At 37.0% G+C, this 22,500-nt stretch overlaps 2 protein-coding genes across 3 annotated transcripts in view; both read left to right on the plus strand.

The window, feature by feature from the left end:
* The window catches only part of LOC144959576 (multidrug resistance-associated protein 1-like), an 11,644-nt gene extending 7,327 nt beyond the window's left edge, over nt 1-4,317 (plus strand). Inside the window, exons 4-5 of the mRNA XM_078892196.1 lie at nt 2,072-2,188; nt 4,180-4,317. Of these exons, the coding sequence (XP_078748322.1) occupies nt 2,072-2,188; nt 4,180-4,317 (255 nt within the window). The remainder of the gene's footprint in view (nt 1-2,071; nt 2,189-4,179) is intronic.
* The window catches only part of LOC144959972 (multidrug resistance-associated protein 1-like), a 66,516-nt gene continuing 48,221 nt past the window's right edge, over nt 4,206-22,500 (plus strand). The window contains exons 1-11 of one of the 2 annotated variants that reach the window (XM_078892853.1): nt 4,206-4,241; nt 5,431-5,531; nt 7,367-7,523; nt 9,254-9,369; nt 11,845-11,967; nt 12,233-12,290; nt 14,438-14,569; nt 15,464-15,652; nt 16,171-16,308; nt 20,514-20,660; nt 22,182-22,266. In XM_078892853.1, the coding sequence (XP_078748979.1) occupies nt 5,500-5,531; nt 7,367-7,523; nt 9,254-9,369; nt 11,845-11,967; nt 12,233-12,290; nt 14,438-14,569; nt 15,464-15,652; nt 16,171-16,308; nt 20,514-20,660; nt 22,182-22,266 (1,177 nt within the window). In that variant the 5' untranslated portion in view covers nt 4,206-4,241; nt 5,431-5,499. Of the gene's footprint in view, nt 4,242-5,430; nt 5,532-7,366; nt 7,524-9,253; nt 9,370-11,844; nt 11,968-12,232; nt 12,291-14,437; nt 14,570-15,463; nt 15,653-16,170; nt 16,309-20,513; nt 20,661-22,181; nt 22,267-22,500 lie in introns of those variants that run through there. The other variant, XR_013642728.1, reaches the window with a different exon arrangement.

Here is a 22,500-nt window from a genome sequence, read left to right on the forward strand (position 1 = left end):
TCTTCTTCTTCTTCTTCCTTCTTCTTCTTCTTCTTCTTCTTCTTCTCTTCTTCTCTTCTTCTTCTTCTTCTTTCTTCTCTTCTTCTTCTTCTTTCTTCTTCTTCTTCTTTTCTTCTTCTTCTTCTTCTTCTTCTTCTTTCTTCTTCTTCTTTCTTCTTCTTCTTCTTCTTTCTTCTTCTCTTCTTTCTTCTTCTTCTTCTTCTTCTTCTTCTTCTTCTTCTTTCTTCTTTCTCTCTTCTTTCTCTTCTTCTTCTCTTCTCTCTCTCTTCTTCTTCTTCTTTCTTCTTCTTCTCTTCTTCTTCTCTTCTTCTTCTCTTCTTCTTCTTCTTCTTCTTTCTTCTTCTTCTTCTTCTTTCTTCTTCTTTCTTCTCTTCTTCTTCTTCTTCTTCTTTCTTCTTCTTCTTCCTTCTTTCTTCTTCTTCTTCTTCTTTCTTCTTTCTTCTTTCTTCTTTCTTCTTCCTTCTTTTCTTCTTCTTCTTCTTCTTCTCTTCTTCTTCTTCTTCTTCTTCTTCTTCTTCTTCTTCTTCTTCTTCTTCTTCTTCTTCTTCTTCTTCTTCTTCTCTCTTCTTCTTCTTCTTCTTCTTCTTCTTCTTCTTCTTTTTTCTTCTTTCTTCTTTCTTCTCTTCTTCTTCTTCTTCTTCTTCTTCTTCTTCTTCTTCTTCTTCTTCTTCTCTTCTTCTTCTTCTTCTTCTTCTTCTTTCTTCTTCTTCTTCTCTTTTCTCTTCTTTCTTTCTTCTCTTCTTCTTCTTTCTTCTTCTCTTCTTCTTCTTCTTCTTCTTCTTCTTCTTCTTCTCTTCTTCTCTCTTCTTTCTTCTTTCTTCTTCTTCTTCTTCTTTTTCTTCTTCTTCTTCTTCTTCTTCTTCTTCTTTTCTTCTTCTTCTTCTTCTTCTTCTTCTTCTTCTTCTTCTTCTTCTTCTCTTCTCTTCTTCTTCTTCTTCTTCTTCTTCTTCTTTTCTTCTTCTTCTTCTTCTTCTTCTTCTTCTTCTTCTTCTTCTTCTCTTCTTCTTCTTCTTTCTTCTCTTCTTTTCTTCTTCTTCTTCTTCTTCTTCTTCTTCTTCTCTTCTTCTTCTCTTCTTCTCTTCTTCTTCTCTTTTTCTTCTTCTTCTTCTTTCTTCTTCTTCTTCTTCTTCTTCTTCTTCTTCTTTTCTTCTTCTCTTCTTCTTCTTCTTCTTCTTCTCTTCTTCTTCTTCTTTCTTCTTCTTCTTCTTCTTCTTCTTCTTTCTTCTTCTCTTCTTCTTCTTCTTCTTCTTCTTCTTCTTCTTCTTCTTCTTCTCTTCTTCTTCTTTCTTCTTCTTCTTCTTCTTCTTCTTCTTCTTCTTCTTCTTCTTCTTCTTCTTCTTCTTCTTCTCTTCTTCTTCTCTTCTTTTTCTTTTCTTCTTCTTCTTCTCTTCTTCTTCTCTTCTTTCTTCTTCCTTTCTTTCTTCTTCTTCTTCTTCTTCTTCTTCTTCTTCTTTCTTCTTCTTCTTCTTCTTCTCTTCTTCTTCTTCTTCTTCTTCTTCTTCTTCTTCTTCTTCTTCTTCTTCTTCTTCTTCTTCTTCTTCTCTTCCTTCTTCTCTTCTTTCTTCTCTTCTTTCTTCTCTTCTTCTTCTTTTCTTCTTCTTCTTCTCTCTTCTTCTTCTTCTTCTCTTCTTCCTTCTTCCTTCTCTTCTTCTTCTTCTCTTCTTCTTCTTCCTTCTTCTTCTTCTTCTTCTTCTTCTTCTTCTTCTTCTTCTTCTTCTTCTTCCTTCTTTCTTCTTCTTCTTCTTTCCCTTTTTTCTTCTTCTTCTTCTTCTTCTTCTTCTCTTCCCTTCCTTTCTCTCTTCTTCTTCTTTCTTCTTCTTTTTTCTTCTTCTCTTCTTCTCTTCTTCTTCTTCTTCTTCTTCTTCTTCTTCTTCTTCTTTTTCTTGTGGACACTTCCACAGTTTGTAGGTTACATTTTATACTTGTTATAACAATGCAAATACTACTAATAAAAAATTACATAGGTTGTATGTATTGTGATGCATTCTATCTACGTGTAGCGTATCTATCTGATTTACTTTTTTCATGTAGTTTGAGACAATGAGTCAAGATTATTATTTAAATATCACAGGAGTATGATCCAGCCCTGCTCAAATTCTGTATGTTTGTGTTGCTGTATGCCCTACAAGTGTTGGTGTTTCTTCTCCACATTAAAGCTGACAACTTTGGGATTGGATATCTACCACCGGTAAGTTTAACCCTCTCCATGCCAACCATTTTCAGGATTTTCCCCAAAACATCACACCCAACTAACACAAAAATATATTTTTTATCACTCAAACACAATAGCAGTAAAGTTCTTGTGATAAATAATTTCGTTAGTACAACATGCTCTACAACACACTGTTCATTTTCTTTAAATTTTATGATGTACAAGAAAAAATTAAGTAAGAAAAATGTTGGTAACGAACGTGACGATTTTTCTATAGTTGGTAAGGACAGGGTTAAAAACAACACAAAACACAGTTCTATTGCCAAATTTGAGGTTGTTCCAAAGTTCATTTTCCGAACATTCGCCACAAATTTTACCCAAATTTACAAATATTGTTTCTCTACACTGTGCGGCTCTATCTTGTGTGGTATGAAACTCGCTTTTGGATCGGAAGGTCCTGAGTTCGATCCTTGCTCGGCGCATAGTTGAGTCCTGGAAAAAGACTCTTTATTCACATTCTCTCACCGTACTAAGGTATAAAATGAGTACTTGGCCGTTAACAGTGTTGTCTCTGTTGGAAAAAAAAATTGTAATATCACCTAACAGGCATCGTGTCTACTTCTTCATGTTACGGGTTGCTGTTGGCCACAGACCCCTTGTAAAGCGCTTTGAGCATGTTTTGTGCGAATGTTACGAAAACGGCATTTTGACACAGCATTATTTACACAATGGATGCTGTGCGCTCGGCTAAGAAACTCACAACATTGCCATCCGGAAATATAACGGACGAACACATAAAACTATGTGTAATCTTGATCGTTTATAATCTGGTTAATACAGTTTAGTGAGAATTACTCATAAACGTGGATGGGTAAAAACAATAACAAAGACCTGCGTGTCGTCATCTTCATTCTATAGACACCTAGATAACCACGCCTCTCGGACAGTCGTCGTGATGTAAACAATGGCAGTGATTGGTAAACATAGTGAACTACACATGTTTTACTATCGATGGTATATGTCTAAATAAAATACCCACTCTTCTACCGTTTGATCAATAGAAGCAATACAGAAAACTATTTGTTAACTTAAACGTTTATAATATGATCGAGAAAATCGTATGATAACCAGTCACCCATTTGGCGGTATAAAAACAATAACAATGATCAGAGAGAGGTTGATTTCATTCACCTTATTGTTTATAACAACGAACCATGTTTGTCAGAGCACATGTGAAATGTGAGTCACAAATTCCATGTTTTGATTGGTCAAAAGTCTACTGGATAATATTACTCCATGCTCAATGCGCTTCGCAATGGCAGCGATCTATATTCAGGTTTTCGTCCAACCGTCGATCACAGGATTTGTTGCTGTGAAAGGAATTGAAATTTCTTAATAAATGTAAACACGCTGCTTTGTTTAAGAAAGTTGTAAACATACACATGTGTCAAGCTGAACAAAATGACCAATTGTGATATTGGATAGTTTGAAAACTGAACACTTTTCACTATGTGGGTCACTTTGAGCACATTATGCAATGTGACCAATGAACCCGAGCACACGGAGACTGGAGAGGTCATATAAATTAACCCCATTCTTGTTCCCAAGGTCTCCGCGCTGTTGGGAACTCGTTCGAAATTTCAAAGGGAAATGTGAACTAATGAGTCATCTCAATTGGATTCAATAGTCTGATGTCACGTCGCCCAGCAACGGTTCTAAACAAAGAAAATCGGTTCTTTTTATTCTTCATGCTGGCTAGAACTTTTCATATGCTTGCGATCAGAATGTGTAAAAGTCAAAACATGATCAGATTAATGATGTTTTTTTCCATCTGGATACGCATTTATGCTCGTCGGAGAAATATGTCATAAGGGCGTCCGCCATTGGTCCTTTATTTTAGAACCAGTTACTAAGTTACTATTATGCGTCATTACGAGGGAAGTGAGGTCACGACTGTTGAAGCCTATTTCAAAGGGAAACGTGAAATAACGAGTCAGCCCAATTGGTATCTACGTTATTTTTTCCAGAGAACAAGTCCAGAAGTGACGGCCTCGTTCATCAGTCGATATCTCTACATCTGGATTGCCAGGTCAGTTGTCTTTGAGTCATTGGCACCGAGAATATTAAGGCAGGAGATACGCTTGTTGTGTGTTCTATCCCCATAGAATAATTAATTCCCTTTATTCATCTCCATGGGGAAATTTGTCTTTGAGGTCTATTCCAAAGGAAAAAAATGACCTTTTATATAGCGCAATATCCACTAAACGTGCTCAAAGCGCTTTACAAGGGGTCCCTGGTCAACAGCAACATCTAACATGCAGGACGGGACATGACGCCTGTTAGGTGTTATTATAATTTTTCGGACAAAGACAACGCTGTTAACGGCCAGGTACTCATTTTACACCTAAGTACGGTGAGAGAATGTGAGTATCGAGCCTTTTCCAAGGACTCAACTATGCGCCGCGTGCGACCCAGGACCTTCCGATCCGAAAGTGAGTGTCAAACCACTAGGCCACATAGCCGCACAAAGACTGGAATAACCCAGGCGTCAGCAAAGTGAGCTCGGGTGTGACTTGCTCAAGGCCACATAGCGCGGCGGGTGATCAAACTCGGTACCTTTTGGTACGAAGCAAAGACCGTATCGCTGAGCCACGCTGTCCTAAGTTGCTTTATGTCTTTGTCTTGGAATGGGTTGCTTTGGTTTTGTCCAGGCCCTTAGTCGGAGTCCTTAGCTGAGAAGGAGACAGTCAAGTGTTTAGTATTTGTTTTGGGAGATGATTTTTCCCCCTTATAAATAACCTCTCTTGTTCCCTAGTATGAATGGTGGAATTTAGCGAATACTGCTTTTAAGAAATAGCTGGCTAAAAACAATAACAAAGATTGTGCGGCTATGTGGTCTTGTGGTATGACACTCGCTTTCGGATCGGAAGGTCCTAGGTTCGAGCATCGCGCTACGTATAGTTGAGTCCTTAGAAATGGCTCTTTACTCATATTTTCTCACCGTACTCAGGTGTAAAACGAATACCTGGCCGTTAACAGCTTTGTCTTTCCGAAAGTGCCGTAAGAAAATGTGAATATCACCTTAAGGCGTATGACACGTCATATGCTAAATTTGCTGTGGTCAAGGGACCCACTTTAAAGAGCACGTTTATTGATATTGCTCATAAAAAAGCTCAATTTAATTTACTTCCAAAGGGATTATTGAGCTATAGAGATGCTCATACTTGTTTATTTTTTTATATAGTAACGTATTTTTTCTACTTTTGTCCCGATAAAAGAATGATTTGGGTGCGTAGGATCAGGAGGAAAGGGGTTGATAATTTATACCTTATCCAATTGAGGAAAAAATGGCAATGGAAGTCTTAATGGCGAAGAAAAGGTGAATAATCTATACCTTCCAATAGGGGAGAAAAGGTGAATGATCTATACCTTCCAATAGGGAAGAGAAGGTGAATGATCTATACCTTCCAATAGGGAATGAGATTAGCGGAAGAGTAGCGTCCCTTGATTGGATGTCACCCATAGTCTGTGACGTCACCGGCGGAAAAGTTATTAGAGAGAGAACGTTGTTGGTTGTGTGCATGCGTCTCTCGTCCTCGTATAGGGAATAAAATGTGAATGATTTATACCTTCCAATAAGGAAGAAAGGTGGAAAATTTATACCTTCCAATAGGGAAGAAAAGGTGAATAATTTATACCGTTCAATAGGGAAGAAAAGGTGAATAATTTATACCTTCTAATAGGAAGAAAGGGAATATTCTTAATAGGAAGAAAGTGAATAATTTATACCTTCCAATAGGGAAGAAAAGTGAAATATTTATACCTCCAATAGGGAAGAAAAGGTGAATAATTTATACCTTTCCAATAGGAAGAAAAGGTGAATAATTTATACTTCCAATAGGGAAGAAAAGGTGAATAATTTATACCTTCCAATAGGGAAGAAAAGGTGAATAATTTATACCTTCCAATAGGGAAGAAAAGTGAATAATTTATACCATCCAATAGGGAAGAAAAGGTGAATAAATTATTATACCTTCCAATAGGGAAGAAAAAGTGAAATATAATTATACCTTCCAATTGGAGAAATGGTGAATAATTTATACCTTCCATGAAGAAAAGGTGAATAATTTATACCTTCCAATAGGGAAGAAAAGGTGAATGATTTATATCTTCTATTAGGGAAGAAAAGGTGAATAATTTATACCTTCCAATAGGGAAGAAAAGGTGAATAATTTATCTATTTATATCTGTTTTCCGAGTTGCTTTTTGTCGTTGTCTTGGAATGGGATTACTTAGTTTTGTCCCTGCCCTGGCTGGAGTCATTGACTGGGAGGGAAACAGTCAAATGCAAAGTTGTAGTTTTGGGAGATGATATTTTTTTCCTTGTAAATCACCCCTGTGCTATTTATTGTTAGTTATATATTCTGTAAACATTTGAGTGTGTTCCTCTTAGTGGGATCCTGTGCTGGTGTCTGGATGAGACTTTTAGGTGATCTGAAACTATTTACATTGATAGGATGCTCTTGTAATCCACATCTGTTTACTATTTGAACTAGTTCCCCTTTATCTTACATTTTCTTGGGTGATTTGGTTGACTTTGACAATTCCATTTTCTTTCTTTTTACTGGCGCTGATATGACCTAAAAGTGTCGCAAGCGCCGTAAAACTTAAAACATAAATATAAACATCTTCTACTTTTCTGGTTCGGAGGATGTTGGATCATAGCCTGGCACTGACCAAAACAATAGGAAAGAAAAGGATGATGTCAAAAACTGGTTCCTATCCCATTGGAAGTGTAAAACCACTCTTTCGGGGGACTGAATGCGTACTTTGTGTAATTGATCATCTGTTTTCAAAGTGATGGTATCTTATTGTCTAGTCTAAATATAAAATGCTGGTAGTCAATAAAGATCATTCATCCTCGCTCTTTTACGTCCCGAAATCTTAAAAATCTGCTTATACATCGTGTTACTAAAATAGCTCTGTCACCGTATGTTTCAGTATGTAAACATTTTCATTATTAGTAATCCGAAGGACTGGATACATACACACTTCCAAAGATTTTGGAACCAGAATAGTAGAAGGTGTGACGTCACGACTTTTCTACCCTATAATAAATAAAAACATTTTGGAAACAAAGGAAAACAAGAAATGAATACAGCTTTGAGACACTGGACATAACAGAGAAACCATTCCTTTTTATTAAATCTACAGGCTAAAACAGGTTTACAAAATGGAAAAGCGAGCTTTGGCCTCGTCGTCCCATTCCCTCCAACTGACGGAGCACAACGAGAAGGACCTTCTAGTAGAACACACCAACAACAGTACTTACAACACATTGGTCACTGGCCCTGGACGCAAACAGAAACAGGTCAGCAATAGTGTGCATAACTGGGGAAGAAAACTGGGGACAAAAAAAAATAAATGAAATAAAAAATAATTCCTTTTATTCATCTACAGTGGGAAATTTGTCTTTAGGGTCTATCACAAGGGAAGACTGGAATAACCCAGGCGTCAGCCGCAGTGCAACGCCGCAAAGTGAGCTAGGGAGAGATGACTTTCTCAAAGCCATACAACGAGGCGGGTAGTCGAACTCAGTACCTTTTGGGTACGAAGAAAAGACCGTACAGCTGAGCCACGATGCCCCTTGGCATGTATAAAGTGCAATATTCTTTAAACGTGCTCAAATGCTTTACAAGGGGTCCTTAGCCAACAGCAAACATTTAATATGTTAGTGAAAACATGGCGCCCGTTTCGAGAAAGTAGATTATTTTTATTCGGACAAATACAATATTGTTAAACGCCAAGTACTTATTTTAAACCTGATTATATGAGTGGGGTTCCTGACCTCCCATAGTGGCCAGGGATGCACTTACTGTATCCTCTACCCCCATGTATCTGTTTTCCAATTTGTTTTCTGTCTTTGTTTTGGAATGAGAGTACTTAGTTTTTTCCTGACCATGGCCGAAGTCCTTTTGGCTGGGAGGAAAGTAGTCGAATGTATAGTTCTCGTTTTGGGAGATGATATTTATTTCCTTGTAAATCATCTCTCTATTCGGTACTGTTATTTTATTTCATTTTATTTTAAACACATGATTTGTAAACAGTTGATTATATTCCTCTTAGCGAGATCTTGTGATGGTGTCTGGGTGAGACTTTTAGGTGATCTCAAACTAAGTGCACTAATAGTGTGCTCTTGGAATCTACATCTGTTCCCTATTTGAACCATTCCACCTTGTCTTACTTTTTCCTCAAATCTTGTACATCTAGAAAGTTTTTACTATCCAATTTCTTCCTTTTTACTGGCGGTGATATGACCTAAATGTGTTGCAAGCGCCGGAAAACCATTAAAAACAAACACACGTGGCTCATTCCAAAACCACCAGTTTTTTTCCAGTTGTTTTATAAAACACACGAATACAAAATATACATTAAATTTAACAAATGTGTTGCTAACGAGGCGGCTATGTGGTCTAGTGTTATGACACTCGACTGCGGCTCGGAAGGTCTAGGGTTCGAGTCCTGCTCTGAGCGGCGCATAGTTAGTCCTTGGAAAAAGTCTCTTTACTCACATTCACTCACCTCTCACCGTACTCAGGTGTAAAATGAGTACCTGGCCGTTAACAGCTTTGCCTCTGTCGGATGATAAAATATAATATTGCATAACAGACGTCATGTCTCGTCCTACTTGTTAAGTGTGGCTGTTGGCTAGGGACGGACCCTTTATAAAACGCTTTGGGTGTGTTTAGTGGCTATATGATTCAACAGTCTGATGTTACGTCCGCCCAGAAACGAGCAGCTGGTTCTAAACAAAGAAAATCGGTATTTTTTATTCTTCATGCTGGCTAGAACTTTTTCACATGTCATATGATCAGAATGTATAAAAGTCAAAACATGATCCGATTTGCAATGTTTTTCTCCTCTGAATACACTTTTATGCTCATCGGAGTGGTATTTCATAAAGGCGTCCGCCATTTTCTCCGATCGTTTAGAACCCGTTACTATGCGTCATTACGAGGGAAGTGACGTCACGACTGTTGAACCCTATTGCCCTATATAAGTGCTCAAATTATTATTACTTTGTATTTCTTTCAACAACAGATCATCCCGTCTCTGATCAAAGTCATGTTGAAGATGGGTGCCAAGGACCTGACTGTTGGATTTGTCCAGAAATGTGCTGCAGACGGTTTTCAAATGCTCAGCCCCATTATACTCAGGTAATGATGGGGATGAAATATGTGGCAAATGATCTCAAAACGGTATTATGTCGGGGTGAACCGGATATAGACCTGCCAACTTAAACATTTAAAAATTCTGGGTGGGGTTCAAGACCTCCCATAGTGGGCAGGGAGGCACTTACTATGTCTTCTATCCCCCTATATCTGTTTTCCAACATGCTTTCCGTCTTTTGTCTTGGAATGAGATTACTTGGTTCCTGTCCCTGACCGGATACCCTGACTGGGAGGGAAACAGTCAAAGGTATAGTTAGAGCTTTGAGAGATGACATTTTTTTCTTTGTAAATAATCTCTCTGTTATGCACTGTATTGTGTTTTGTTTACATATTATATGATTTGTAAACATTTGAATGTTTAACTCTTAGTAGGTAACTGTGCTTGTGTCTGGATGAGACTTTTAGGTGATGTCAATCTAAGTACTTTGGTGGTATGCTCTTGGAATCTACATCTGTTTCCTATATGAACAAATTCTCCTTTGTCTTCCCTTTTATTGGCTGCTTTAATTGTAATTCTAGAACTTTTTATTATCCCATTTTCTTCCTTTATGCTTGCGCTGATATGACCTTTATGTGTCGGAGGCGCCATAAAACCCTTAAAAACAAAAAACAAATATTTTAAAATTCGTAGTTTTAGGAGATAATAATAGAAGTCGCCACAGTTAACTTTATAGATCAACCAGCTTACCCTCAAACTGATGATGTATCACTTCAAAAGCCTTAAACTCGTGAACACTCGCATCAACCTTCATGTTCAATATATATATATTATATATATATATATATATATATATATATATATATATATATATATATATATATATATATATATAATATTATATTACTTTTCTTTGTGTGTCATGATTGGAATCTTGATGAGGGAATGTTTTAAAGGAAAATGTATTACTATGTATTTTTATGCACTATGTGTTAAAACCTATGTCGGTCAAAGGCTTCTATTATCCTGACTACATTATCTATGAAACATTTTTTAAATGCCGACAATATCTAAATATTTGAATTGAATTGAATAAGATTTCAATGACTTTGAAGTTTAAAGTTCTCAAGAAGTTCTTAAATGGGAGACAAAATGTCGTATTTCTAAGAATTTTTCGTAGTAGGAGAGCAGGTCTGCGGATGTTTAAAACTGGACATTAACTCACTCAACCCTAACACCGACTATATCCGTAGTATACCTAGGATTACTTTTACCCCATGCCTATTTATAACATTTTTTCTGAGACAAATTATAGGCGTAGTATCAAAGCGAATTTTTAAAATTGTTTTCATGTTTGGTAGTTGAATAAAACGTTCTTTGCTCATTTTTAATACATTTTTTTCCAGTTTTGAAAAGTAGTAAAAATCTCTAGGATTGAGTGAGTTAAGCTCAACTTTACAATTTGAGCCATAATAAATATTGACATTGAGAAGATGTGTTTCTCTCCTTCAAATACAGGAGCTCAAAAATATTCCCCCAACCTTTTATTTTTTTACTTTAAACTTAATTATCTTCATTAGTGGTTTTCACACTTTTCCGAAATTTCCATCAGCGATCCCCTTTAAATATTCGGACCACCTTGCGTTGAAAAAAATTAAAATTTTTTGAAAGACCAGTATGGATAGTGTGCGCTGCTTGGCGAAGAAGCTCACAATATTGCCATCCGGAAGTATGACGGACCAACACACAAAACTATGTGTAACCTTAAACGTTTATAGTCTGGTTAATACAGTTTAGTGAGAATTACTCATAATCGCGGATTGCAAAAAACAATAACAAAGACTCGAGATGATAAATCCCGCTGTTCTTAATTTTCAGAGGCTTATTTCATTCAATAGCAATCAAGTTTATGTGAGAATAATGGTTAATTAATATGGATTTTGTCTTTAAAGAAATTAATGGAAATAATGATTTATCAAGTGTCTCAAATTCTTAAAAATGGATTGTAAAATTGACCAACCTTTTCGACAAGATCTGATGGCAAGACTATCCAAATGGCAACAAGTAATTGTGACTCCGTATAGTGCTACATCCACATGGTATTTTTTTTCTCTCTGTTACTCTTAAAGAACTTTTGTTTGTAATATGTGCGGCTATGTGGTCGAGTGGTATGACACTCGCTTTCGGGTCGGAAGGTCCTGGGTTCGATCCTCTCTTGGGGCATAGTTGAATCCTTGGAGAAGGCTCTTTACTCACATTCTCTCACCGTACTCAGATGTAAAATGAGTACCTGGCCGTTAACAGCCTTGTTTCTGTCCGAAAAAAATATCGGCTAAGGCGTCATGTCCCGTCCTACATGTTAAATGTTGCTGTTGACCAGGGGACCCCTTGTACAGGGTTTTGAGCAGGTTTAGTGAATAATGCGCTATATAAAAGCTCATTAAAATGTTTTGTAATTAGACAGTGGGCATTTATTAGAATTTCAATTTTCACAACACTTTCTTATTCCAATTTCCAACCAGCCTTCTTATTTCATACACGACTGACTCCAAGGGCGGAGATGAATGGAAGGGATACTCGTTGGCAACTCTGCTCTTTATCTCACAACTCATCAAATCTGTGGTCTTCAACGGAAGTTTCTGGAGGTCTCAGATATACGGCATGAACATCAAAACGATTCTCATTGCAGCTATTTATAAAAAGGTTGGTATTTTTCCCCTATTAAAACTGTACCGGGCGCATAAATGACCAAATAGTGTTAAAAGCGCCGTTAAATACCTAAAAAAAAAAAACCAACTCAAAAACACTGTACAACTGAAAAGTACACTCTCTGGATGAGGTCTCTTGGCCTCCCATACTCTTTCTCTCACAACTCATAAGACCTGTAGTCTTCAACGGAAGCTTTTGGAGGTCTCAGATATACGGCATGAACATCAAAACGATCCTCATTGCAGCTATTTATAAAAAGGTTGGTATTTATTTTCCTATTAACTCTCTCCTTACCAGTCATTTTCAGGATTTTTCCCAAAACTTCACACCCAACTAACACAAAAAATAGATTTTTTTATCACTCAAACACAATAGCAGGAAGTTCTTGTGATAAATATTTTCTTTAGCAAAACATGGTCTACAACACATGGTTCATTTTCTTTAATAAATTGTATGATGTACAAAATAAATTTGAATAAGAAAAATGTTAGTTGTACCGTAACGAATGTGACGATTTTCCTATAGTTGGTAAGGAGGGGGTTAAACACTGTGCAACTGAAAGGTACACTCTCTGGATGAGGTCTCTTGACCTCCCATACTCTTTCTCTCACAACACATCAGACCTGTGGTCTTCAACAGCATTTTCTGGAGGTCTCAACAGACGGCATAACATCAAAACGATCCTCATCGCAGCTATATTATATAAAAAGATTTGGTATTTTCCCCCTATTTAAACACTGTACCTACAACTGAAAGACACCCTCTCTGGATGATGTCTCGTGGCCTCCCATACTCTTTCTCTCACAACTCATAAGACCTATGGTCTGTGGTCTCCAGAAGCTTCCGTTAAAGACCACAGATCTGATGAATTGTGAGAGAAAGAGTATGGGGGCCAAGAGGCCTCATCCTGAGAGTGTGCCTTTCAGTTGTACAGTGTTTTAATAGGAAGCTTTTGGAGGTCTCAGATATACGGCATGAACATCACAACGATCCTCATCGCAGGTTGGTAGTTTTTTTTCCTATTAACTCTATCCTTACCAGCTGTCTTTCAGAAATTGCCTTGAAACATCACATGACCCAATACAAAACTAGATTCTATTTCACTCAAACAGAAAAGTAACAAGTGCAATCTATGCATAATATTGTTCAACTAAATAAGCTCTATAACACTGTCAAGTTTTTATAGCTATGGCGAAACTTTTCTTTAAATTCTGTGATTCACAAAAGAAATTAGAATGGTAAAATTGTTGAGTTTTATCGTAACGAATGTGACAATTTTTAATGGGTGGTAAAGAGAGAGTTAAAACACTGTACAACTGAATGACACACTCTGTGGATGAAGTCCCTTGGCCTCCCATCGTGGGCAGGAGGTCACGCTGTGTCTTCGATCCTCCTATCTGTATTTGTTTATCAACTTGCTTTATGTTTTGGTCTTGGAATGAGATTATTTGGTTTTGACCTAGCCCTGGTCGGAGACCTTGGCTGAGTGGGAAGCAGTCAAATGTAAAGTTAAGTTTTTGGGAGATGATTTTTTTCTTGTATTGTTATATATATATATTTGTGAAAATATAATGGTTTGTCAACATTTGAGTGTATTCCTCTTAGTGGGATCCCGTGCTTGTCTGGACGAGACTTCAGGGTGATTTCAAAATAAGTACACTGATAGTGTGCTCTTGGAATCTACATCCGTTCCCGATTTAAACCACTACCCCTTTATCTTATTAAATTTTTTTGCTTTCAATTGTTAATGTAGAATTTAAAAAAATATCCCACTTACTTCCCTTTTACTGGCGCTGAAAAGACCACAAGGAGTCGTATACACCTTGTAACCCTTAAAACAACATCACCCTCCAAAAAACAAAACAAAACAAAAAAGTAAAACAAATCAGAAACAAAAACCAAAACAAGCTAAAACATTCCCCCAATAAAATTAAAAGTAAACAAAACAGAAACAGAAACAAAACAAACTAAATCACCCCCCCCCCCTTTCCAAACAAAAATAACAAACCAAAATAACAACAACAAAACAATAAAAAACAACAAAAATAACAACAAAAAAAGCAACAACAACAAACAAACATCATTTTCTTATCAGCTGTCATTTTTGATGAGAATTACACTGCTGTACTCTGGGGAAAAAAAACCAAAAAAAAACGAGTGTTAAAAATTTTAGCCAGAAAACTCGTCCTTCAAAATATCGATCAATTAAACTGACCCAGATCCTTGCAAAAAATTTTCAAACCTGGAAGTCCAAGGTTTGATATGTTTTTTTCCAATATGAGGGTGATTTTAATCGATTGACATGATATTTGAAGGACACATGTCTGGCCAAAATATTGAATACGTGTTTGTTTGATTATTTTTGGTCAGAGCGCCACAGATTAACAATAGTGATGTCTATTTCAGTCCCTGACGATGGATAACGAGTCCAAGAAAGAATCGACCATTGGGGAAATTGTCAGCCTGATGTCTGTGGATTGCCAGAGAATACAAGATTGTTTTAACGCCTTTTACCTTGGAGCGACAGCACCGTTACAGGTAAAGATGGGGAGTGGATGTTGGGGGAGGGGGGGGGGGTAATATTGTTCCAATGCTTTTTATCTTGGAGCGACGGCACAGTTACAGGTAAAGAGGGGGAGTGGAGGTGGGGGTGGGGGGGGGGTAAGATTGTTTTAATGCCTTTTATCTTGGAGCCACGGCACCGTTACAAGTAAAGATGGGGAGTGGAGGTGGGGGGGGGGGGTAAGATTGTTTCACAGTTTTTTACCCTGGAGGAACGGCACGTTACAGGTAAGAATGGGATGCGGGGGGGGGGGATAAGATTGTTTCAATGTTTTTTTTTGCCCTGGAGAAAAGACACGTTACAGGTAATAATGGGGGGGGGGGGGGGGGTTATTGTTTCAATGCTCTTTACCTTGGAGCAACGAAACCGTTACAGGTAAGGATGGGGTGGGGGCTTGGGGGGAGGGGGGTGAGGGGATGGCGTGAGGGATCAGTAAACGAAATTGGTCTGCAGATCCTGATAGTTACGGTTTTGTTGTAAAATGGAGACAATGGACCACGTATTGTGATTGGCCAGTGTCTCGTATTGTTATTTTGCATTGCTCGGTGTCTCAGCGTCACGGTGTTTCGTTTTGTCACAAAACTCAAGCAATGTTAAGCATGATCAGTAGCCGGATGGCTAACATCGATCCAGGAAACTTCTGGTCCCGAGGTTGTGTCCCGCCTTGGGTAAGGCACTTTGCAAGCATTGCCTTACTCGACTCAGGTGTAAATGAGTACCTGGCTATAGGTGACTGGTACTGCATGGACTGCTGCTGGGGGGTTAGATGAAACTTTGTAAAGCGCAATGAGCATGGTTAATCTGTAGAAATTCGCTTCATAAATGTTCATATATTTTTTAAAATTTCATTCATATGTCTTTCCCACCAGGTTGTGGGTATAATCGCCATCTTGTACATGTACCTCGGAGTATCCGTCTTCGCTGGCCTCATCGTTCTCATCCTGACAGTACCCTTCAACGCCTACCTCACAGCCAAGCAACAAGAACTACAAAGGAAAAACCTCAATGTCAAGGACGCACGACTCCGACTCACAAACGAGGCTCTGTCCGGGATGAAGGTACTAAGATAAAAGATAAGATAAGATGATAAGATAAGATAAGATCTGATAAGATAAGATAAGATAAGATAAGATGATAAAATTTATTCATCCTTATATGGAAATTATAATTCTGCATCACACCATAATTTGGTAATATTATGTAATAGACATATCAATGTAAAGAAATAAATAAAGATTGGCAAAGAATATTAAAAGTTTTAAAAGTACAACAGAACAACCAAGCGGATATATTCTATGTGTCAATAATACTTATGTTAGAATTCTTGCATTTGGATGTCTTCCATATAAATTTATTAAAACATTTAATTTTTTAAAAATTGAACCATTCAATTTTTTAAAAATTGTACCAAATAATTTTATTTTAACATTTAATTTTCTTTAAATTGTAACATTTAATTTTCTTTAAATATTCTCATGTCACCCATTGTCTTGTAAAGCGCCATTGAACACTTTTGATGGAGATTGGCGCTATATAAATTCTATTTTGACTATTTCTGTCGATTATTCTTGACCAGGTTCTCAAGCTCTACGCCTGGGAGGAAGCCTTCCAAGGAAAGATTGATGCTCTGAGGTCATCTGAGATCAAAGTCCTGATGAAGATTGCATACATCAACATGATCATCAGCATCTGTTTCAACATGGTTCCATTCCTAGTAAGATAAGATAAGATATACTTTATTGATCCTGAATGGAACTTATCATAATGTTACACATCATCATTCATATTAGCACACTGTCATGAACTCATTGATGAACATACAAAACTAATTAACTCTCGCCTTACCAGCCATTTGTAGAATTTCTCCATAAAATACACACCCGCCCGACACAAAAATAGACTTTTCCTAATCAAACAAAAAAGTAACAAATGCCTTCTATACAGAATGTTGTTCAGCAAAATGATCCCAACAACACAATGTTTAGTATTTATAGCTGTAATCAAAGCATTTCTTTACATTTTGTTATGTACAAAAGAAGTGAGAATGAGAAAAATGTTGGCTGCATCGTAACGAATTTGACGATTATCCTATAGGGTGGTAAGGAAAGGGTTATAAACAAAATAAACATCAAATAAAATAAAATATTCATAAAATATACAGCAGTATTAAGCAATGCTATAAATATAGGACATGAAAGTAGAATCGAGTTGTAAAAATGGATTAGTAATGTAACTACGAGTAGAATTTTGAAAATAGATTGGGAAGGATTGCACATTGCAGCCAACACAGGTTGATAACATAAATATAAAGCACGGTATTTGAATGCATAAATAAATATGTAATCTAGATATAGCACAATGTAAACATGCATAAATAAATAGATTTTTAGAGCGAATACAGTATCTTTCAACCGCTAGTAAGGCTCCTTTGTCTTTATTTTTGGTTGCTCTCTTGATCTGTAGTTTTGAGCATATATATATATATATATATATATATATTATATATATATATATATATATATATATAACGCACTATCCACTAAACTTCCTCAATGTAGCTTTACCAGAGGTCCCTGCCTAGCCAATAGAAAACACTTGACATGTACGATGAGACATGATAATGCCTTTTAGGTGATATTAGAATTGTCTAGACAGAGACAACGCTGTTATTGGTCAGGGATATGGGACAAATTGGATATCAAAGACACACCCAATCTCAGTCATTTTATGAAACGTTTGAACCCATTTCTATTCACACAGGCTTTTGGGTGGTGAAAGTATTTTGGTGTATTGTGTGTTGCCTGTTGAAAGTATTTTGGTGTGTTGTGTGTTGCCTGTTGTAAGTATTTTGGTGTGTTGTGTGTTGTCTGTTGAAAGTAGTTTGGTGTGTTGTGTGTTGCCTTTTGAAAGTATTTTGCTGTATTGTGTGTTGCCTGTTGAAAGTATTTTGCTGTGTTGTGTGTTGCCTGTTGAAAGTATTTTGGTGTGTTGTGTGTTGCCTGTTGAAAGTATTTTGGTGTGTTGTGTGTTGTCTGTTGAAAGTATTTTGGTGTATTGTGTGTTGCCTGTTGAAAGTATTTTGGTGTATTGTGTGTTGCCTGTTGAAAGTATTTTGGTGCATTGTGTGTTGCCTGTTGAAAGTATTTGGTGTATTGTGTGTTGCCTGTTGAAATTATTTTGGTGTATTGTGTGTTGCCTGTTGAAAGTATTTTGGTGTATTGTGTGTTGCCTGTTGAAAGTATTTTGGTGTATTGTGTGTTGCATGTTGAAAGTATTTTGGTGTATTGTGTGTTGCCTGTTGAAAGTATTTTGGTGTATTGTGTGTTGCCTGTTGTCTTTGGATGTGTTACGCTTTAGAGCACTATGTGGAGTCCTCGCGCTATATAAATTAATTTCAACATTATATTACATCAACTATGAATGTTTATATTAATATATATTTGGTCACTTGAACAACATGGGTGATTCCTGTTGACATCAGACATCTTGTTTGATGAGTTATCTATATTCTTTCGTGGAATGCCTAGACGACGATATCTTATGATGTCGTGGCGAAAAAGGCATAATTCATTTTTTTTAATTTTAATATTTGGTTATTAACGAGTCTACACTTCAGAAACCACAATATCTCAATGACAACAAAACATATGGTTTTGAAGGCCTATGTAATGTATGGTCAGTATTATTATATGACTGTGAAAGTTGGACAATTACAGAAGACATTAGACAGAAACTGGGGGCAGCAGAGATATAGTTTCTTAGAAGGATGTTAAGAATCTCCCTTCCCCATATATGAATGTTTCTATATTAATTTCCTTATGTATTTGGTATAAATAATAATGTGAAATTGAATGTAAGCTTCAATTTAATTACAAAAAACAGATCAAATGAACGTTTCGGGTTTCCCCTTTATCAACAAAACAGGATGAATCAAACACCACATCTATCCTGTTTTGTTGATAAAGGGGAAACCCGAAACGTTCATTTGATCTGTTTTTGTAATTAAATTGAATCTTACATTCAATTTTACATTATTATTAATTTCTTCGAGCTTCGAGCAGCAACATTTACATTATGTATTTGATACTAAAAAGGTTACTGTGGCTACATTTGCTGTCTACGTCAACATTTTGGATGCCAACGTCCTCAATACCAAAAAAACCTTCGTTAGCCGCCATTTCTTCTGATTTTAGGAGTTTTTCTGTCGTTATTTACAGTTTTCAGAACGCTTTACACTCGACTCAGGTATTAATAAGTACTATTATTGACTACAGGACATTACGAATATTGTAAAGAGTATAAGTACAGAATCAATGATTAACAGAGAACATGACATGGAAATGCCCCCTCCCCTTCCCTCCCTCCCCATATGAATGTTTCTATATAGGGAATTAGATTAGCGGAAGAGTAGCGTCCCTTGATTGGACGTCACCTTACAGAGAGAACGTAAAAATGGTTTTGCGCATGCGTCTGTCTCGTCCTCGCTTTCGGTGCAGTGTCTCATGCCGCACAACCAACATGACGTTCTCTCTCTAATAACTTTTCCGCTCGTGACTTCCAATCAAGGGACGCTACTCTTCCGCTAATCTCATTCCCTCTTAATTTACACTTTGTATTTGGTACTACACAGGTTACTTTGGCTACATTTACTGTCTACGTCAACATTTACATTATGTATTTGGTACTAAACAGGTTACTTTGGCTACATTTGATGTCTACGTCAACATTTACATTATGTATTTGGTACTAAACAGGTTACTTTGGCTACATTTGCCGTCTACGTCAACATTTACATTATGTATTTGGTACTACACAGGTAACTTTGGCTACATTTGATGTCTACGTCAACATTTACATTATGTATTTGGTACTAAACAGGTTACTTTGGCTACATTTGATGTCTACGTCAACATTTACATTATGTATTTGGTACTACACAGGTTACTTTGGCTACATTGCCGTCTACGTCAACATTTACATTATGTATTTGGTACTAAACAGGTTACTTTGGCTACATTTGCCGTCTACGTCAACATTTACATTATGTATTTGGTACTAAACAGGTTACTTTGGCTACATTTGCCGTCTACGTCAACATTTACATTATGTATTTGGTACTAAACAGGTTACTTTGGCTACATTTGCCTACGTCAACATTACATTATGTATTGGTACTACACAGGTACTTTGGCTACATTGCGTCTACGTCAACTTTACATTATGTATTTGGTACTAAACAGGTTACTTTGGCTACATTTGCCGTCTACGTCAACATTTACATTATGTATTTGGTACTACACAGGTACTTTGGCTACATTTGTGTCTACGTCAACATTTACATTATGTATTTGGTACTAAACAGGTTACTTTGGCTACATTTGATGTCTACGTCAACATTTACATTATGTATTTGGTACTACACAGGTTACTTTGGCTACATTTGCCGTCTACGTCAACATTTACATTATGTATTAGGCACTAAACAGGTTACTTTGGCTACATTTGCCGTCTACGTCAACATTTACATTATGTATTTGGTACTAAACAGGTTACTTTGGCTACATTGCCGTCTACGTCAACACTTACATTATGTATTTGGTACTAAACAGGTTACTTTGGCTACATTTGCCGTCTACCTCAACACTTACATTATGTATTTGGTACTAAACAGGTTACTTTGGCTACATTTGCCGTCTACGTCAACATTTACATTATGTTTTTGGTACTAAACAGGTTACTTTGGCTACATTTGCCGTCTACGTCAACATTTACATTATGTATTTGGTACTACACAGGTTACTTTGGCTACATTTGCCGTCTACGTCAACATTTACATTATGCATTTGGTACTAAACAGGTTACTTTGGCTACATTTGCCGTCTACGTCAACATTTACATTATGCATTTGGTACTAAACAGGTTACTTTGGCTACATTTGCCGTCTACGTCAACGTGTCGGATGACAACGTCCTCGATGCCAACAAAGCCTTTGTGAGTCTCAGCTTCTTCTCCATTCTTCGAGTTCCTTTATCGTTCTTGTCAACAGTGCTTTCCATGGCCATACAGGTATGTATGTATGTCTGTTATTCCACCCCAGCCCTGCCCTCTCATTGGAAAACCCCCCTGTCATTTCTTAGCAAATACTGTAATCGGTGAATAAAGCTTTTGATTAACAATTTTCTTACAGTTGGTACGGAGAGGGTTAACGGTTTTCTGATAGTTGGTAGTTAGAGGGTAAACGACTTTTTACAGTTGGTACGGAGACGGTTAACGATTTTCTTACAGTTGGTACGGAGATGGTTAACGATTTTCTAACAGTTGGTGTGGAAAGGGTCAACTATTTTCTTACAGTTGGTACGAAAAGGGTAAACAATTTTCTTACAGTTGGTACGGAGAGGGTTAACGATTTTCTTACAGTTGGTACGGAGAGGGTAAACAATTTTCTTACAGTTGGTACGGAGAGGGTAAACGATTTTCTTACAGTTGGTACGTAGAGGGTAAACAATTTTCTTACAGTTGGTACGGAGAGGGTAAACGATTTTCTTACAGTTGGTACGTAGAGGGTAAACGATTTTCTTACAGTTGGTACGGAGAGGGTAAACAATTTTCTTACAGTTGGTACGGAGAGGGTAAACAATTTCTTACAGTTGGTACGGAAAGGGTTAACAATTTTCTTACAGTTGGTACGGCTCTCCAGTTGGTACGGAGAGGGTTAACGATTTTCTTACAGTTGGTACGGAGAGGGTTAACGATTTTCTTACAGTTGGTACGGAGAGGGTAAACGATTTTCTTACAGTTGGTACGGAAACGGTTAACAATTTTCTTACAGTTGGTACGGCTCTCCAGTTGGTACGGAGAGGGTTAACGATTTTCTTACAGTTGGTACGGAGAGGGTTAATGATTTTCTTACAGTTGGTACAGCTCTCCAGTTGGTACGGAGAGGGTAAATGATTTTTCTCGGTCCAATCCACTGAAAAAACAAAAACAAAAAAAAAAACAAAAAACACGAATTTGCTCACTTTGGACAACGTGGGTGATTCCTGTTGACTTCAGACCTTTGATAGATGGATTGTCTGTATTATTCCTTCGTGGAATGCCTTGGTGATGACAACGCGTAATGTGATGATGATGGTGATGATGAGGGATGATGATGATGATGATGATGATGATGATGATGATGATGATGAATGATGATGGATGATGATGATGATGATGATGATGATGATGATGATGATGATGAGATGATAGATGATGATGATGAGATGATGATGATGATGATGATGATGATGATGATGATGATGATGAGATGATGATGATATGATGATGATGATGATGATGATGAGATGACGATGATGATGATGATGATGATGATGATGATGATGATGATGATGATGATATGATGATGATGATGATGATGATGATGATGATGATGATGATGATGAAGGGTAAATCATACTAGATCAAATTGAATTTGAAACAACACGACCGCCATCTAGGAGAGGGAACTAAAAAGAAAACAATTGTTAAGACCAAAAGGCACATTGAAAAGGGCATACGATAATACTTGATTCTTTGTTTTGTGTACAGGCCGTGGTGTCTGTCAAACGAGTGAACAAATTCTTGTGTGTGGCAGACTTGAACCCAAACAATATATCCAGGAATAGCGATTCAGGTGAGTTGTTCAAAAATTGGTAAAAATTACAATAGGAAATAGAATGAAATCTTTAATCTAATTTACGAAGATATTGTGGGCGTTTCGGGTTTCCCCTTTATCAACAAAACACGATTAATGGAACACTAAATACGAATGAGAGATCTGAGACTTGATTTGTTAAATATCATTGTTTTGTTTATTTACTTAAATAACAATATGAAATTGAATGTAAGCTTCAGTTTAATATTGAGC

Source organism: Berghia stephanieae, chromosome 14 (genome assembly GCF_034508935.2).
Source record: "Berghia stephanieae isolate SIO BIC M18660-M18661 chromosome 14, UCSD_Bste_1.3, whole genome shotgun sequence".
NCBI classification, from domain to species: Eukaryota; Metazoa; Mollusca; class Gastropoda; order Nudibranchia; family Aeolidiidae; genus Berghia; species Berghia stephanieae.